At 52.7% G+C, this 18,542-nt stretch overlaps 1 protein-coding gene across 1 annotated transcript in view; it reads right to left on the minus strand.

Moving 5' to 3' along the window:
- NGEF (neuronal guanine nucleotide exchange factor) overlaps nucleotides 1–18,542 on the minus strand; it is a gene marked incomplete at its 5' end in the record, with an annotated part of 28,948 nt that overhangs the window by 4,326 nt on the left and 6,080 nt on the right. The window contains 7 exons of the mRNA XM_079782082.1: nucleotides 328–491; nucleotides 1,565–1,654; nucleotides 4,295–4,369; nucleotides 6,132–6,261; nucleotides 7,674–7,826; nucleotides 9,207–9,367; nucleotides 17,827–18,125. Of these exons, the coding sequence (XP_079638208.1) occupies nucleotides 328–491; nucleotides 1,565–1,654; nucleotides 4,295–4,369; nucleotides 6,132–6,261; nucleotides 7,674–7,826; nucleotides 9,207–9,367; nucleotides 17,827–18,125 (1,072 nt within the window). The remainder of the gene's footprint in view (nucleotides 1–327; nucleotides 492–1,564; nucleotides 1,655–4,294; nucleotides 4,370–6,131; nucleotides 6,262–7,673; nucleotides 7,827–9,206; nucleotides 9,368–17,826; nucleotides 18,126–18,542) is intronic.

Genomic DNA, 18,542 nt, shown 5'->3' on the forward strand with positions numbered 1-18,542 from the left:
GGCTGGGGGACTAACAACGCCACAGCAGCTGCTCTGCTGAGCACTCACTGTGTGTCAGGCGCTGAGCTGGCCTCCTCATATCCCTATAAAAGCCTCATGCAACAGGAGGGGGATCAGAGCCGGGAGTTTTAAATTAATTTGCCCAAAGGCCCAAGGCTCGACAAGAACGGAGCTGACCTTAAACCTGACCGAAAGCCTGAGCTCCATGCCCATCCTGCCGGCCTCCCCGGGCCACAGGGAACCGTCTCCCCATGTGCCCTCCCTGGGCTCCCCCACAGCAGGCTCACCCCTCCCCACCCCCGAGCGCCAGCAGTGCCCGGCGCTCACCCAGGGATCTGCCGGCAGATCACCAGCAGGTCGTTGAAGAGGAAGAGGTAAATTTCCTGGAAGAGTTTCTTGGTCCGCAGGGTTCGGGAGGTCTTGGGGCCTGACATCTGCTGCAGCTCGCCCTGCTTCAGCAGCCAGCGGGAGTGGGAGATGATGGGCACCGACTGGGCGAGGGGGGGGGGTGTCAGACGGCTGTGCCCACGCCTGCCCGAGGCTCCCCCAGGGCCCTCACTGGAGCAATGAGCACGAGGAACAGTGTGCAAGGGCTGTGCTGGCCCAGAGCACACGCAGTGCCAGTGGGAGGAAGGGGCGAGTCGTAGGCAAACACAGAGGGCAGGGTGTGTGTGTGTGTGTCCGTGTACTTACGTACAGCTGTGTATGTGTTTGTGCCTGTGCGTGCAATTGTGAATTATCTGTTGCATACATATCTGTGCGTGCTTCTATATGTATGTGTTAGTGTCTAAGTGTATCTACGTGTAACTACTGGCTGAAGCTGGTGAGGGGATCACACACACAGAGTTGCCTACATGAACACCTCTGTGTGTGTGTGTGTGTGTGTGTGTGTGTGTGTGTGTATGCGTGTGCGATCCCCTCACCAGCTCAGCCAGTGTGATGCAGAATCAGAGCAGGGGCCAAGTTCAGAGGGAGAGGAGAGAGCTGGGTTGTGTGAGGTCCCCGCTTCGTGGCTCAGGGGCAGGCTCCTGGCACCTGGCTCAGCCTGGCAGGTGGAGATATGTAGGGGTTCGCAAAGCCATGTCTGCATCCTCGAATGGGGCTCAGCCCCCAAACCCAGCATGACCTCAGGAACCCTTGGTGGGCACTACATGTTCATGTGTCCCCAGCACCAAAAATGCAGGCCCCGAGGTTCACTGATGCCTGAATCTTTACGCAAAGTTGGGGAGAAGGTTGGTGACTTCCCTCGGAATTTCAGATCTTCCAGCTCTAAGAATCCCTGGGCAGCTCCCTTTCAGGTACTTGGTGTAAACACACAGCCAGTATATGAGAGCAGGTGGCTGCAAGCTCCTTGCCCACCGTCTCTCAGAAGACAGTCTAGGCCCATGTGATGGCCTGGCGACAAGGGGGCTGAGGGGTGCCCTCCAGTTAGGGGCTCAGAGACGGCTTCTGGGAGGTGACACTGCACTGAGACCAGGAGGTGGCCATTTGAGGGTCCTGGCCAGCGACCCAGGCTCCAGACCAACTGGGCTGGATGGGGACACGCAGATGGGTGAGGGCTCACCTTGATCTTAAACTCCATCTTCTTCTGAATGCTGATCATCTGCTCCGTGCGGCTCATTTTCCTGACGCCCTCGTTGCATGCTTTTACCACCTGGGATGAAAAGCAGGACACATCAGGCCCCCTGCAGCCTGCTGTCCCTGGTCACTTCCTGCTGCCCACTCAGGCCCCAGAGGGCTGAACCATCGCTGGGGTCAGACAGTGCGCCTCAGCTGAGACTGAGCGGCCCGTCTCAGGCTGGAGCCCCCTTCTCTAGCATCTTCTGGGACAAAGGCAAAGTGGGAAAACTTGTCAGGCTGTTAGAAAGCAAATTTAAACAATAAGATGTCCTCAGACATTTGTCAGACTGGAAAAGACAAGGCTCCAGGCCGGCGAGGTGTGGGGACCGAGCCCTGTCACACACTGTGGGGGAGTGAGGGTCCCCCCTCCTTCCCGGGAGGCATTCTAGGCACCAAGAGGTCTAAAAACTGCATTTTCCGGGACTTCTGGGGACTCATTAAGGAGAAACAATATTCTGCACTGGGTCACAGGTGTCTAGAACAGAGCCCGGCGCCCAGCAGGCGCTCAGGATTTGTGAATGAGGACGGTGCCCAAAGATGTGTGGACCTGCAGGTGAACGAGAAAAACCATCATCGACCTAAATATCCACCAACTGGAATTGATTAGCACTGATATATCCGTAGTACCAAGTTCTCTAAAATCATTAAAAACTGCAGTAACTTTACAAATGCACTAAAATGGAGAGCAATGCTGGCTTGTAAGACACAATCCCTTTTTTGCAAAGAACACAATCGGGTGTGCACGTGCTGTTTGGAAAGAGGCCTGGAAGGGCAGGAACCAGCGTGTCAGCAGTGGGTGTGGGACAGCTGGTGTGGTCTTTACCATCTTCTTGCTTACGAGCACTGTCTGAAATGTTTTGTATCGAGCATCAACTGCTTTTATACATTAGACAAAAACCTTGGTAAAAAAAAAAGTAGTTTATGAGAAATAGGAGTATAACTTTCCTTACAAGGACAAGGGAGAGGACAGCAGAAAAGAACTTAAGCAGTAGAACGTGGTCTCTGACCGTAGGGAGACCCCCGGGGGCACGTGGGCCTCTCACAGGCCTCAGTGGTCACTGGACTCCTCTCCTGTGACCCAGGGTGGTCAGCTGCCCCGTGGGGGCTGTAATCACCTCCCGACTGATCAGGTATGTACGTTCAGAGGTGAGCAGAGGGCCTGAAAGATGCTGCCTGACCGAGAGGTCATTGCCCTCCCCAACCAGCCTGCTCAAGACTCCCACCTTCCCCCACTAGCCTGGGAGGAAGTGCTGTTTTCTGATATGCAAAGAGTGCAATTGCCAGAAGGATTTTGGGGGCCAATTGGTCTGAGAAGGGACACGAGGAGAGAGTCGGGAGGAAATGAAGCATAGTAACCTCCATCTTGCATAAAAAAACGGCTGTTGGAATTCTGTTATTGTTAGATAGCCCCTAGCCCTGTAAACTCTGTCATTATAAACTCTGTCACTTTAAGACAGTCTGTTATTCTGTAAAATGACTTTGTTTTTTAGTTCAAATAATATAAAAAGATAAACTTAACTGTCTGACCTTGCAAGCTAGCCGTCCAATGTAATAGACTAATACTGATAATAATTATGCCAAGTACTAACTCATTATGTATTCAAGGTTACAACTGTCTGTAGCAATAACTCACACAGAGCCCTTTGTAATATCTACAAAGAGGCTCGAAAAGTATAAATACGGAAAAACTTCCTGTATGGTTTGCTCAGAGATTTGGAAGAGACACCTCCCTCTGGGCCTCGCACAATAAACGACTCCTAATTAACTGGCTCATTTAGGCGTCTTGTATCTCATCCGCTGATTTACGATACAACAAAACCACTGCATTAAGTTCCAAAGTCCTGGTGGCTCAGGGTGGCTTGGAACCACCATCAGCCGCTCACTGAGGCTCTTCCTTTGACGGAGCTGCTGTCTCTGGTACAAGGAGTGGAAAGGACTTCCCCACACCCATGCTTACCCTCTTGGGGTCACCGCATGACAGAGTGGCCACCCCGGCCCCACACAGCTGCCAAGAACTGGCCCGCGGCTCTAGCTGACACGCCCGCCGGAGACAGCACTTCAGACAAGAAGGAGCCACGTGAACCCAGCCCGAGAGACCGCCACGTTCATCGGCTCCTCCGGCACAAGCTCTACTCCGCGGGCAGCTGCCGGCAGGAAGTGCTCTCTCCAGGGTCAGGAGCAGAGATGGTTTCTCCACTCCCGGGCTTGGCAGGGCCCCTGAGTCCTCTCACAGAGCGAGGGCAGCTGCCGCTGGAGGGACGGGGAAGCCGTGGAGGCAGGGGCTCGGGAGAGCCAGACCAGCCTCTGAGAGTCGCAGGAGGGAAGACCCGGGAAACAGGCAAGGACAAGCGTGGGGCCTCCCAGGGCCCCAGATGCCTGCCTGAGGGAGCTGACGAGGCGCACCGGGCCTGTGGGTGGCGCAGAGATCAGCATGGGGAGAGCGCTGGGCTGAGGCCACCCCGCACATCATCAACAGTCGGGGTGGAGAAGGAAGACAGCGTGCTCTCTGCGCAGGGCACACCTGACCCAGGGACTCTTCTGGATTCCAAAACCAAATACTAAAATTAATATGCATTTTCCAAAGACGCACCGGCATGTGAGGGAGCAGGAGCAGGAGGGCAGGTGTGGACGAGGAAGCAACTTATTGGGAAAAACAGAGAGAACGCATGCTCACCAGTTCCAGTTCTTTGTGGGCGTCCAAGGCAGTGCATTCACGCTCAGACCTCTCCTCCACTCTCTTCAGGATGTTCTGAGCACAGGAGAGTCGGTATGAATTTTCATAATGGCCATTCCTCCCCTCTCCGCTCCCGCCCTCCCTTTGCAGGGGCGGCCTCATTGCTGTACCAGTCCAAACAGCCTCTCGCTGCGACATCCACGAACAAACAACCCTACCAGGTGACAACAGAGGGCAGAACCCTCAGCGGGGCCGAGGGCCGAGCATCCTGACTCAAAGCCTGGCCTGGCTCTAAACTGGTAACCACGAGTCAGTCTCCTATGAGGATAAACCCTGAGGGCCAATCCAGAGCCTGACACCTCCCTGCACAGCAAACATCAATGCAAAGGAGGTGACCAGGTGCTGGCGGGGAGGCAGGTCCAGCAGGGAGGGACTGGAGGTGATGTAGACCCGAGGGGTGCTCCCTGCTCATGGCAGGCACCCGGGACTTCCCTCCCCCTCCTCTGGGATTTGAAGCCAAGTCGCAATAACCCCAAAGCTTTGTTAACTTTGGTCTTATTGGTCAAAATGTCTGTTTTCTAATTGTTAAATTTTCTTGAATTATCAAAAAATGATGTTCATATTGCCTTTACCTATAGATTACAATTTTTGCTTTGCTCTCCAAACATTTCATGGCTGCTGCCTCACAGTCCTGTGTCTATACTTTTTGACCAGCTCGGTCCCCTGGGGAGGTTTGGGTGTGTCTGAGCACAGTCCTCTGCCAGCTGCCCTGTGCAATGGCTGTCTGAACAGCGCTGTTGACCACTCCGTTCCTTATAGACACCTGGACGGTAGCATGCCTTTTCACCCTTCACACGATGCTCAGCCTCTCTCTGAGACCAGGCCAGACCCAGATCCTTGCTGCCTCTGACGTCTCTCAGCCACACCGCCATGGCCTCCTCTGTGTGGCTACCTGCCCAGCTCTGTCCGCAGCCAAGCCAGACCCTGCAATCATTCCAAATGCTTCCTTGCACCCTCACCAACATGGGGCGACCAAACTTGGCATTAATGGTACCCCTGTGCCCAAATCAGCATGGTTCAGGCTCCACCTTTTCCTCTGGAATAAAACTCCCACCCTGCGTGTGGCCTCAAACCGAGGGTGGTGCGGCTTCTCACCAGGTGCACGGGACCTTCACACTAGCTTCCTCTCCGTTCCTTCCTGGGCACGGTGTGTCCCAGCGCTGGGTCTCCGGGTCCCTTTCTGTCCTTCCTTGATGGTCTCACTATTAAATGCCATCTCCATATTGAGAACTCCAGCCCCTACTTCTCCCTTTGACTCTCAACCTGAATATTCAACTGCTCAAAGTCATCTCAAGGTCAGCTATTTCAACACTGAACCTGGGCTGCTCCCCAGACGGTCTCCCCCACCTTCGGAAGCTGCTCCAACTAGAAGATTCTTCTCTTCCTTCCTACTCCACAGAAGCAAGTCCCAAGCTCAGTTCACTCACTTCCCTCCAGGATCCTTCCACTCTCCACCTGCCATGCCATCCTTCTTTTTTTAATTGCTTCCTAACCCTCTCTCCCACTTTCACTCTGGCCCTCCTGCCCATTGCTCCCCGCATGGTGGCCTCTGTGTGCTCTTACAAATGTCAACTAGATCAGGTGAATCCCTGTCACACTGAGGCAGAACCCAATGTTTTACCCGGCCTCTTAGAGCCCCTGCTGGTTGGCCTCTGCCTACATCTCCACACTCACTCCCGTCATATTCCCCCAGCTCCTCACTGGCCTTCCTGTCTGTGTACCTGGCTGCCCCAGGGCCTTTGCATAAGCTGTTCTATCACTTGAATGGCTCTGGTACCTGCACCAGAAGCTTGAGGCGTGTGATCCTCTGGAAAGGCAGGATGAGGAAAGAGGAGAGAGGCAGTCCCCTGCACTTAGGGTCGAGCTCCAGCTGTGCGATCAGCTCCCGAAAGGCCGCCTTCTCCTGGCTGGGGACACAGACACGGGAGTATGTCTCTGGCTCCCCACCCACAGCCTCAAAGGTACCAGACAGCCCATGGGCCTCCAACGCCCATTGCTTGATTGATTGATTTATTTTAATGTAAAATAGCGGCTTCACATGCCTGGCCCAAGGAGACTTGGCCGAATGTGCTGCGTGTGGGAGGGCAAGTCTGTGAATCAGGCGCACAGCCGATGGTTTACCCAGCAGGAACCCGTGGCGAGGTAAACCCACGTAGTGACAGGAACAGGCAGCAGCTGGAGGCAACCGCCAGGAACCTGCGCTCTTCCTGCCAGGCGGGGGCACCCCACCTGCAGATGGGCTCGGCCCCGGGCCAGGTCCACAGCCGGCCCGCAGCTGACGAGGGCGCCCGGAAACTGCCGCTGGAGTTAGACGCAGGCCCTCACGTCAGCAGGGACACGGGTCCTCTGCCTGGGGCTCAGCCCAGACAGTCTGCACTTGCAGCCACAGCAGTGCACCCGTGGGCGCTGTGATACCTGGATTCCTGTCTTCTCACGTCGGTTCTCAAAGCTGGCTTCCGAGTCCCTCCAATCCCAATTTCAAACCCCAAACATAAAACACTCCCCCTCCCTGAATACTCCAGCTTTAAAACATCCACAGTGGATGACAGGGTTTGACAGACAGGCCCAGGGAAGTAAGTGTGGCAATCACATGTCACTACTTGGGAAATTCTTGCATGCCCCATCTAAGAACACATCCCTTGTTACACTGCCATGACGCCCGGCATAGAAACACAAAGGATTTAAAAGAGGCAAGTTGAGCCCTAGCTGGTTTGGCTCAGTGGGAAGAGCGACTGAAGAGTCCTGGGTTCAATTCCTGGTCAGGGCACACGCCCGGCTTGCGGCCTTGATCCCCAGTGCGGGGTGTGCAGGAGGCAGCCAATCAATGATTCTCATTATTGATGTTCCCACCTCTTTCTCCCTCTCCCTTCCCTTTGAAATCAATAAAAATATATGTATTTTTTTAAAAAGGCAAGTTGACTGAAAAAGTATCTGTCAACTGAAATCCCAAGAAAGTTTCCTTAATGGGTAGATTAGCAAGAAATTCAAGGGCATTGCTGGGTAGCCACCAAAGAGACTTCCTCCTGCCTATCCTTGTTTTGTCTCTAGTTCATCTCACTTTCCTGCCATTCTGGCCTCAAGTTGTCCTCTTGGCCTCAAACTCCCTTTTCTACACCTGAGCTCTGCACAGCTGGACAGAGGTCCATGGGCACCACAGCTGACCATCTCAGGATCAATATTTCTCTAGTGACATGGAAACCGCCCCCCGCCCCTCTTTTCCGGAACACACCAGGCATGGATACTATCCCGGGAAAGCCAAGGTCCAAGGGCCAGGGCTCCGTGTCCCTGTGAAGCATGGCCCGCAGCCCGGCGCACTCACAGCAGCTGCTTGTAGGTCCTCTCCTGGTAGGTCTGGTTGCTGACGTAGGTGATGTAGACCGAGAAGTGGTTGGCTGCATAATGGTACACGATGTCACACACGTCCGAGATGACAATGTTCTCCTCCATCCGGCGCTCCAGCTCCAGGAGGAACCTGCAGAAGGCAGCGGCTGGGGTTAAGGGCGCCTGGGTGGAAACTCAAAACACACCTTCGCCAATGGGTCTTGCCCGGACAAACCAACAAACACTATGAGATGAGATCCCAATGCTGGTGGCATAGCTGATCACATCAAGGAATTACTGTCTAGTTTTTTAGGTGGAAATAGCATTAGGAGGCCCCTTATCTTTAAGATGTATACTGATAGACTTACAGATGAAATAAAATGATGACAAGGATTTCTATCAGCCCAGCTAGCATCGCTCAGTGGTTGAGCATCGACCTATGAACCAGGAGGTCATAGTTCGATTCCTGGTCAGGGCACATGTCCGGGTTGTGTGGGGTGTGCAGGAGGCAGCCAATCAATGATCATCTCTCATCATTGATGTTTCTATCTCTCCCTCTCCCTTCCTCTCTGAAATCAATTTTAAAAAATTTTTAAGGATTTGTATCAGATCCCATGGGTGTCAGGCAGGGGTGGGGACATGCTGAATCTAGATGCTGAAGTGTGGGCTCGCTACACTGGTGTCTCTATTCCGCATGTTTGGAATTTTTCCTAATAAAATATAAGTAAATACATAAATAAAAAGATCCTTCTCCTTCCAGCGAAGGTGAAGCAGCTGAGGCCGAGGGCCTAGGGCTCTCGGCCTCCCAAGCCCAGTGCAAACGGAAAGGCGAGGCATCAGTGCTGGGCAGGGACCTGCTCGGGGTCCACCGAGAGCCAGCAGCTCTGCCACACCTGATTTCACACCTGGACACTCGGGTTGGACCACATGATCCAAAGCTGAGTTCTGCACTTTTCTCTGTAAAACTCCATGGCCTACAGTGAAAATGGTAAGTGGCTCTTTTACCCTAACAATAGGATCGGAGTTCGTTCTTCTTTGCAGAAATCAGTTGGTAGATGTCTGCTCCTCCCCACTAAGCATATCCCATCCTTCCTAGGGGCTGAGATATAATCACAGTCTGGGAAACACTGCCACACGGGCAAACACCCTCCCGTTGGTGAGGTGGAGACACTAACCGAGGGCTGGGCTCCACACTGGCTCCGAGGGTCTAACCCCACAGGCACCAGGCCAGGGCTTTATGACTCTGTCAGGATAAAGAACAGCTTACACGGACGCCCTGACCTGCCAGGACACCGCCGCACACCCTCCTGACTGTGGGATGCACGGACACTTGTGCTCATGGAAGGACCTACAGCCACAGTCCAGGGGGACGTGACTGACTGCCCTGCTAGTAGGGAGGCGGATCTTTGGGTTAACATATTTATTCCTATCTTATCATAGAAAATTCCAAGCCTACAGAAGTAGAGAAGCCCACATAAGGAACACTGGCCACTTGCTCCAGCTGCCCCAGGCGAGAGGGCAGGGTGCTCACCGCTGGCTGACGGCCATGACATCCAGGACGTTGGAGAAGAGGATGTGTGCCTCGGACGGGTGCAGGATCTTCTTCAGCCGCTCATTCTCCATGAAGTGGGACACGAGCAGGTTCAGGCTTTTGTAGTAGGAGGCCTCAGAGGTGACCAGCTCAAACATGGCCTTCATCAGGTACACAGGGAGGAGCAGACAAGAGGAGACAGTGGTGGGATTCAGCAAAGAAAAAACACCAACCAACCAACCAATGAGTCAACAAATCAACAAACATCTATACATATAAAAGGCTAATATAAGTATCCGACCAGTTGCTATGACACGCACTGACCACCAGGGGGCAGATACTCAATGCAGGAGCTACTGTGACACGCACTGGCCATTTACAGAGAAACAGCACCGTGGACCTGGCGCTGACAAAGCAACACTTGGCTTCCCCCAAGTGGGATACAGGCCCTGCCACCACCCGGAGCAACACCCCACTAAATCGCAGCTGACGCTGCTGAGACCCCATGGCGCAAAATGCAGCCCACAGCCCAGCCCAGCCCGGAAATGGTTGCTGTGGGCGCTGGGCAATGATGTCGCTAGCAACGCATAGCTTCCTCTGCCTAGCGACTAGCCTCCTTGGAGTTTCTTCAGCCCAGGAACACAACTTGCTTTATAGCCAGGTGGAAATATTTTACACTTTAACCAAATGTCTGTGAAGCGTTTTCCTGTGCCTCATCTCATTTAAGCCTCACAGAAGTCCTGGAGTAGGTAGATAGGAGACTCAGTGGAATCCTATTTTCTTTTCATTAGCCCGAAAAACAGAGATTTAGAGCACTTAGAAACTTGACCCCACTGAAAAGAAGAAATGGTGGACCTTAAAAATGACTGCAGGCTTTCTCACTGTGCAGAGTATAGTCAAACACTGTTGCAGTTAAATATTTTACCCTTTGTTCTCCCTTCGTGATCTACAATAATAATCTGCTTCGTGTTGATATTTACTGCTGTGTTGCTGACAATTACCTGAAAGAGAAGTTGGGTACTTCACTGGGCTGGAAAAAGTTTAGTTAAATCAGAAAGCAGATCTAATTAAGCAAGTTTATCTATCTAACTATCTATCTATCTATCTATCTATCTATCTATCTATATGTGTGTGTGTGTGTGTGTGTGTGTGTGTGTGTGTGTGTGTGTATAGCTCTCGCTGGTGCCAATTGCACGCGTGTGTTTCTGTCATTGTTGATCATGAATTTGGTTGATACTTCTATTATAGAGAAAGGGCAAATACCGATATTAAAATATTTCCTCTAATTAATTTCCTTTCAATGTGCAAGAATTCGAGCACCGGGCCTCTAGTATCTATATAAAACACATCGACACAGATAGCCAGAGGGAGAGGGGGCGAGGGGTAGGTGGAGGTGGGCAAAGGAGGGGAAAATGGGGCAGGAAAGAGACTGCTTTGGGCAATGGGCGCACAATGCAGTGTAAAGAGGAGTTTACTGAGTTGTACACTTAAAACCTGTATGGTTTTGTGAACCAATGCCACCCCAATAAACTCAACTTTTAAAAAAGAGGAGACAGTGGTTACCACTGCAGACTCGCCCTCAGGAGAGTGCCCACCTGGTTTTCAGACAGAGACCCAAAGGGGTTTGGCAAGGGTCTCCAAAGGGAAAATGAGTGCTGATGCCCAGGGCGTGTGGAGGGAGGTGGGAAAGACAGCCTCTGCCATCAGTCAGGGGCGGCCACCAATCACAGACCCTGGGCCACCAGCAGCGGTGGGAGCCGTCCCCACCCGCCCAGGTCCATGGCTGCTGCTGACCTGAAACAGTGACAGTGAGAAGAGGCGCTGAAGCGCGCCCTGGCCACGGAGGGCACAGCACGCTGGCTGCACTGACCAAAGAGCTGCGGGCCCAGCACTGAGCGAGGACCCACCCACCCTTCGCTCTGCCAGCATCCACCCAGGGCCCCGCCCACCCCATGTCTCACTCCCTCAAGCCCTGCCTGGTAAGACTGAGACTAGATCAGCAGGAAGTTCCTTGAAGCTTCTCTGTCACTGATGCTGAAATCAAGGCACTTTCCTGCTGCCACATTTAAGTTTCTTAAGAAAATGTCAAGGTAGCACAGTTCAGAAGTTCTAAGCAAATATAATTTAAAAACAAAGAAGCCCAACAACTGATCTGGATGAGTGCTACCAATACCAGGAGCAGAACAATCACCAGGCCCCAGATGCACCCCTGCGGGGCTGGGCATGGAGTCACCGCCCCGGCTCAACTTCACCCAGGTCCCAGGGGCCAAGGGCATTTTGTCCTGAGGACAAGGGGTCAGGGACAGCTGGGTGGAGGCAAGTTGCCTTCCAGCCGCAGACACGCAGAGGGGCTGAGCCTGAATCACTGCTAACTGGTATTGGCTGAGCCCATTTCCCACAACACTCACCCCCTCTTTCTCTGTTTATAGGCGGTTAGTCATCTGGAATTTGTTTTCCAGGGTGTTTGTCTTCATTTTATATGTCAAATTATTTGCCACATCAATAAAGTTGTTTTTTCCTTATCCGTATTATTTTTAATTCTCAGCTATTCAAGACTTTCCATGGCAGCAAGGAGCTGACAGGGATCCAGGCCCTGCTTTTTCGTCATTCATTCATTCATTCATTCACTCACTCACTAATTCATCCATTTGTTGCACAAACATTTACTGAGCACCGCTGGGGTAGGCGCCGACATTCAGTGGTGAACACCGCAAACTTCCTGCGGCCACTGAGGCTGACATCCCAGGGAAGGGGGCCGGGCAGACAGGAGGACCATGCACCGGGGCAGGTGGGGAGCAGGAGGAAGAGGTGTGTGTGAGTGAGTGTGATGTGTGTCGCTTGCTACAGGGAAGCCCTCCTTGATGAAACCAGCACCTACGTCCCAGCCCCAGGGCCCTCTGTCCCCCAGGGCCCTCTGTCCCCACCATCAGGCTCACACCTCTCTGCTGGGCTCACACAGGATGGCCGTCTCCAGGGAACACTCAGGCTGACCTGAATTTTATGAATCACAGCTGGGTCTCCCAGGGGTGCTCTTAGCACCCGACTATTCCGTTGGATGTCTGCCAGTCATCACATCACTCCTGGTATGTTCCACCCCTGCGACTGCAGAGCCCACTCCCGTGTGGCGTCTTTGAGAAGGGTAGGGTCCTCAGTGTTAGTGGGTCACAGGTCAACTCAGCCATTTCTTCAGAGGGGTCAGTCCAGGTCATTTGCGGTCAGCGAGCGCCATGGCGGGCCTGGTGTCCCCCAGGGGCCTCAGAGCAGCAGAGTGTCCAAGGCCTTGGCCTTGGAGTTGGCCAGACCTCTGCTGTGAGCGGGAATCTAAGCCACAGTTCCCAGCAGGAAGTGCTCAGCTTGGAGCAGGCCCATCTCAAAGCACCTGCAGACCTGTAGGGTCACTATGGGTCCAACCTCTGGGCGTGGCCTTCACAGGACCACGCTTCATGGATGGTGCTTCAGTCAGGGAGGGCCTGGCCCAGGACGTGACATTGGGGCTACGTCCCAAACTTCGACAAGAAGGCCCATTCCAGGGGTGCCCGTGCAGGGAAGGCGTGAGGACTCCAGGAGGAGGCGGCGAGTGAGGCGGTGGGGCTGGCCCCAGGCCACTGGAAGGTGTCAAGTGGGGAACAACAGGCTGCCGGTAGCATGTTGAGTAACATGTTGAGCCCGTGCCCTCTGTGGTGTGGGCCAGAGACACAGCCTGTGCCCACAAGGCCGCGGGCGCTGCTGCCCTGGGCTCTGAAGCCATGCCCATCCCCCCAGAGGCCTCCCCTGCTACACTCGGGAGGCACTAGAACATATTTTTCTCAGTAAATTTGGATTTCCCTCCAAAGGAAGGAAACAGCACATCAGAGAAATCTCTGGCGCTCAGCTGCAGGGTGAGCTTCAGGCAGGGAGCGTCTCCCTCCTCGGGGACTGCAGACCCCGGCTGGCACCACAGCAGCTGCCCGGAGACACCCACAGGTATGCAGAGCCAGGACCCGCCCCCACACAAGGCAGCACAGTACTGGGGTCCGCTTGGGGTTCAGAGACCTCAGGCAGCCTCAGGACTGGAGTGGCCCAAAGCTAGTCCACCTGGACCACCTGCTGGAGCAAAGCATTTGAAGAAGCAAAGGAGCTCTCAGCCTGCCAGCCAGGGGGATGACAGAGGAAGCAGGGATGGTGAGACAGCCTGGAGGAAAATAACCTGCTTCTGACCCAGGAGGGCCGACGACCAGCCCCAAAGCACAGCACTGGTCCTTAGGAACTCAGATGACTGACCCAGAATTGCCTGTGAGCTGACACAGTTCGGCTGTGATGTATTTCTCCGTGTGCCCTCGGTCCTCTGTCGGGCCAGGCAAGCTCACCTTACCGGTCCTCCACACCTGCTCCAACGTCCCCATTGGTACTGCCCGGTCCCTCCTTCCGCCAGCATCACACACGCAAAGCTGGACAACGCTCACCTCCCTGCCTCCTTCTTATAGCTCAGGATTCTCTGGGGACCCCCACGTGGTGCTTTCCTCACGTCTGTGGCCGATACAGTCATTCACACCCCACAGGCAGAGATGACGCCCAGCCTGTGCCCCGGCCTGCTGCAGCGAGCTCTAATCCTCAAAGGAAACGCAAGGAGGGCAAGGCTGAGTGAGCCCATGGGGCCCGGCTGTCACGTGGTGACAACTACCTGCTGGCATTGCTGTGGGACTAGGGGTCATACGTTAAATGTAAGCCACACATGAAAGCATTGGGGTGCCCGGTGCACGCCACACACCACCAGCAGCCCAAACCCACGCCTTAGCAAGCTCCCACAACTGAGCGCCAATTGCTATGTTTGCTCAAGGTGATCTAGTTAATAAGTTACAAAAAAGTACATAGTAAAAAAGTTTAAGTTTTAAAAGACACAGGTTTGCACAGTAGCAGAAGTGCGAGTTAAAAGCACAATGAGATACCATCTACGACCTGGCACATTGGTCACGATAAACTCCTTGGATGACAGTATAAGGAGCCAGCACCCTCATACGAGGCTAAAGTGTGAAGGTAATTTGGCGGTATCTCCTCAAAATTTTAAAAACATGTAATCTTTAAACCAACAATTCCACTTAGCAATCCCCATGGTATAAATCTCAGCATTTTATTACTAGAAATAATGCTGCAACGAACACTAACTGCAATTGTCCAGCAACATCGTAAACCATGGAGCCTCATAAAGCTACCAAAAGAGAGAGACAGAGAAGACGGAGGGGGAGGAGGAGCAGAGAGGAAAAAAGAGTGGGGTTCTCGACTTGGGCTGATACGGAAAGATTTAGAACAATGTACATAGTATTTCACCGCGCGCGCTCGGGCCCTGACCAGGCTGGGGGTGGGGAGACTCCCCTTCACTATAAGTCTGTTTGCTCTTTTTGAACCTTATATCAGGTGCATCAATTACTTACCCAAGGCTTCACCTTAAAAACGATAAATGCTAACACTGCCACTTTGTTAAATTGTTAAATTCTCTCTGCCTGGAAAGTCATAGGTGCTTGCTTCCTAGTGAAACAGAACAGGAGCTCGCTGGGGTTCGGGGCGATGGCTACTGTTCACCTTAAGTTAAGGTGCAAACACCCCTGTTCCCTCCCAAGGTGGGATTAATTTGCTGAATTGTCCCAAAGAGACAAATACACGATTCAGTGAGGGTTGCTAAATAAAATAACAATCACAATTTAATTTTTGATGAAACCCCTCAGTAACTTCCTTCTAACCTGGATAGTTTTCTTTTGGGGAAAAAAAAAAAAAAAGAAAATACATTTAAGTCCTACGCTGTGAAATTAAGTTGACAAGCAATGGAAACGCAGCCCTGAGGTCAGAGGCCGCGGGACAGACGGTGAGTTGTACCCTAACTGGCCAGCTCCCCTGGGGAGACCCAGGGGCGCCCGGTGCAGGTCTCCTCCCGTCCGGTTCCCAGCAGGGCGAAGCTGGAAGTCTGGGCCTGTTGGGGCTGTGCTGCCACAGTGCCAGCTGGGCAGGACGCCCCGCGTGCGTGTATGTGTGTCCCTGTTTCCTTGGAGACACTCAAAATACTCCCTGCTCATTTTTCAAAATCTGCACACCCAGCTCCCCAAGACCAGGGACCGTGGCGAGCTGTCCAGGGTGGGTGAGGCTGCACCGCGAAGGAGAATGCCTGTCTGAACTGCACCCGACGGGCAACTGGGAGCAGGAAAGGTGTGACCTAAGGAATACCGTGCAGCCCGAGCCCTCGCCTCCCAGTTTGGAAACTACCTGGAAACAACCTATGATACGAGCTACAACCACAAAATGCCACTTTCAACCCACGGATTTGAGTGAGAGCCTCGCTGGCTCCCAGGACATCGACCTGAGTTGGGTCCTCCCTGATACAAATGCACAGGACAGACCACTTACACGAGCAGGTATTCAAAACTCCGTGTGTGTGTTATACCCACCCACGTCAGGGTCTCGGACCCCAAGGAAGAACCAGATGCTTCATTTTTCCAGGGTAGAATACAGGAGGGAGCACATTCTAAGCACAACCGAGAAGTCCCTCTCGGTCTCTCCCTCTCCCTTCCAATCTCTAAAAATCAATGGAAAAATATCCTTGGGTGAGGATTAACAAAAATAATAATAATAATAATTAAAAAATTAAATTAAAAAAAATGAAGTGATAGGTTTGACCATACAAAAGGATTCATCGTCCCCTGTGGTAACTTTCCTTGCCCTGAATTCTACGCTGTCTGATAATACAGCGGGTTCCGTTTTCCAACCAATTGCAGAACCTCTGTCCTCCAGGGGCGGAGGTAAGCAATCCGCAGTTATTGTTGCACCTCACGCCTTGGCCATGAACTCTGCCACCTTATCTTGTGCTGTTTGGTTTTGTGCTTCTCCCCGGTTTGCTTTCCTTTATTGCAAGGGCCCTGCTACGTTTAGCTTTGCTCCTGTGGTGGGAGGTTTATATCCTATTTTAAGTTCTACTAGGATTTATCTCTCAACTTTCCAAAATATTGAAAACCTTCATTTCTCAAATTATCAAGGTAAACACACAACCGGTCTCTTTTCCTTGCTCTGAGGATTAAAAGGGGAGAAAATGGCCCCAGGGTGGTAATAATTGAGTGAAAGAAACCAAAAGCAAAGTTGTGTTGTATAATTCCTTCAACAAGAAAGTCAGGGACAGCGGCCTTGGGTCGCCGGGGGAGGAGGGACAGCCACACGGAGGGGGTTCCTCCGTGTCTCCCGGCACCTTCCACCAGGTTGCTTCTGTGGGCAAAGCGTGGCGGGCTCTCCTCTGTCCAGCTCCCCCTGCCTCAGCGGAACGCCTCTGATGACCAGACATCATTCACATCAGAAGGTGCGTATAAAACTCGCGATGCAGCCATTTCCAAACCACTGCTCACGGCCCCAGGGATGTCAGAGTTTAAAGCAATTTTTCCTGATAGTGCTGCACAGGACGCAGGTGAACCGGGGGTGGCCCTTCTAAAATCAGCTTCCTCAAGCTCTCCCAGGGAGCGGCGCTGGAGCACCCGGGGCTGAGTGAGGCAGCCCTGGGCAGGAAGAGTCTCAGTCCTGGTCACTAACGGTGTGCCCAGTTTGTAGCTTCCCTTTTAAATAAACGAGAAGAGTAAACGTGTCTACAGAATCTGGCGCAAGAGTAAGTAACGGGTCAGAGAAGGCAGAAGACATGGTGTCAGGACTGCAACCAGCAACAAACATAAACAAGTTCAAGTGCAGCTTCAAGGAGTAGGTGAGTGCAAGGGGTAGGGGAGGGTGGGGGTGTGGGGGTGGGGGTCAGGGCGGCCCAAGAGGGACGCGAGAGAATAGATATGATGGGGTTTTGGATTGAACCAGTGGAAAAACCCAATCTCTTCATTTCATTTCCCCCTCTGTACCCACTTTTTTAAATTTCACAACGGACACACACTTGCACACTCACCATTTCTCTCACCCAGTCTCTCTCTTTACTATTGACCACACCCCATACTCTTGTCTCCCTATTCCACAGATTTTTTTTCCCTTTATACCAAACAATCTTTGTGCAACTAAACTGAACACTTACATTTCTTAGCTACTCGTTACTGTTACTGCTCATTAGTAATTGATTATTTCTGCCTGGTGGCCCCAAACCAGGAGCCACCTCAGCGATACCTCAGCCTAATGCATGATGGGCAGTCTGCCTGGACCACCCAATGAGAGAGCAGAGAAGCAAGTGCCAGTTCAAGAGGGGGTGGGCATGCTAGGGCTTTCTTTCAGAGCCTCCCCTCACCCGAGGTTCAAGCGACAGCACAATCAAGTTGTGGGCCAAGACTGAGTGAGAAGCCAAGCACCAACGGAAGTGATTTCACGGTCGCAGTTTGCTCTGCACCACCTGGAGCATTAGTGGTCACCGGTGCCAGGAAATTCCCAACAATAACGGCGGATTTAAAGAATGCAATCTTGCTATGCAATGAAACCACTACGCTGAGAACACTCAGTGTTGGGATTGAGCTTTCCTACAAGGTAACGAGCTGTGTTTTGTTGCCTGTGAAATAAGGGAATTTTCCTGCACGTTCTGGGTGGATGAACCCTGCGAGGACTTCTCAGGGTGAGCCTGCAGGGCAGTCTCAAGGCACATGGGTTAAAATACCCCCCTGCCCTCCCACCCCACCCCAGGCGCCCTCACCTCCTGCAGTTTAATCTCTTCCGGCTGGAGGATGTCCAGCACCCCGCTGCTCTGAATCTCTGGGAGGTCCTGCCAGAGGTTAAACCTGGAGTGCGGGTTGCTGAGCAGGCAGATCTGGGGCAGAGCCCTCCGCTCAGGTGGGCTTGCCAGCTCCTCTGGCTCCTCCTCTTCCTCCTCCTCAGGCGTCTCCTCGCTGGACGGGGAGCGGAGGTCATCGGCTTGTATTTCTGCATCCTGTTGCCTCCTGGTTTCAATTTCCTGGAGAGTTGATTTATCTCGGTATTCCTGATATAGGAGCCCTGAAATTGATAGAATTGGAATGAAGAGCAGAAAAAATATTTCAGATGAAGATCTTTCTGAATCACTAAGGCAAGGCTTTGTCTTCTCCTAAGGGCCAGGGCCCCAGGAATACAACAAGACAGACCCTTGGCCAACTACTGCCAGGCCTTCCCTCCCCGGGAAGGATCAGCCCTTGTAAGTTTTTTTCAAAGAAGGCTAAAGAAACCCCTGAACTGATTTAAAATCCAATCACACAAATATGTGCTTTCCCCACACAGGAACCCTGCTGGGAACCCTGCTTGGCAAACAAGAATCCACAACTGGATGTGTTAATAACCAACGTGTGCAGAGTGGATGGAAATGTCCCAATTACGCTTCAATATCCCCACAGGATGCTTTCAAGGCCTTAAACGCTTCCATATTAAAACTCGAGTATG

The sequence above is a fragment of the Cnephaeus nilssonii genome, assembly GCF_951640355.1.
Source record: "Cnephaeus nilssonii genome assembly, chromosome: 10".
In the NCBI taxonomy this organism is placed as follows: domain Eukaryota; kingdom Metazoa; phylum Chordata; class Mammalia; order Chiroptera; family Vespertilionidae; genus Cnephaeus; species Cnephaeus nilssonii.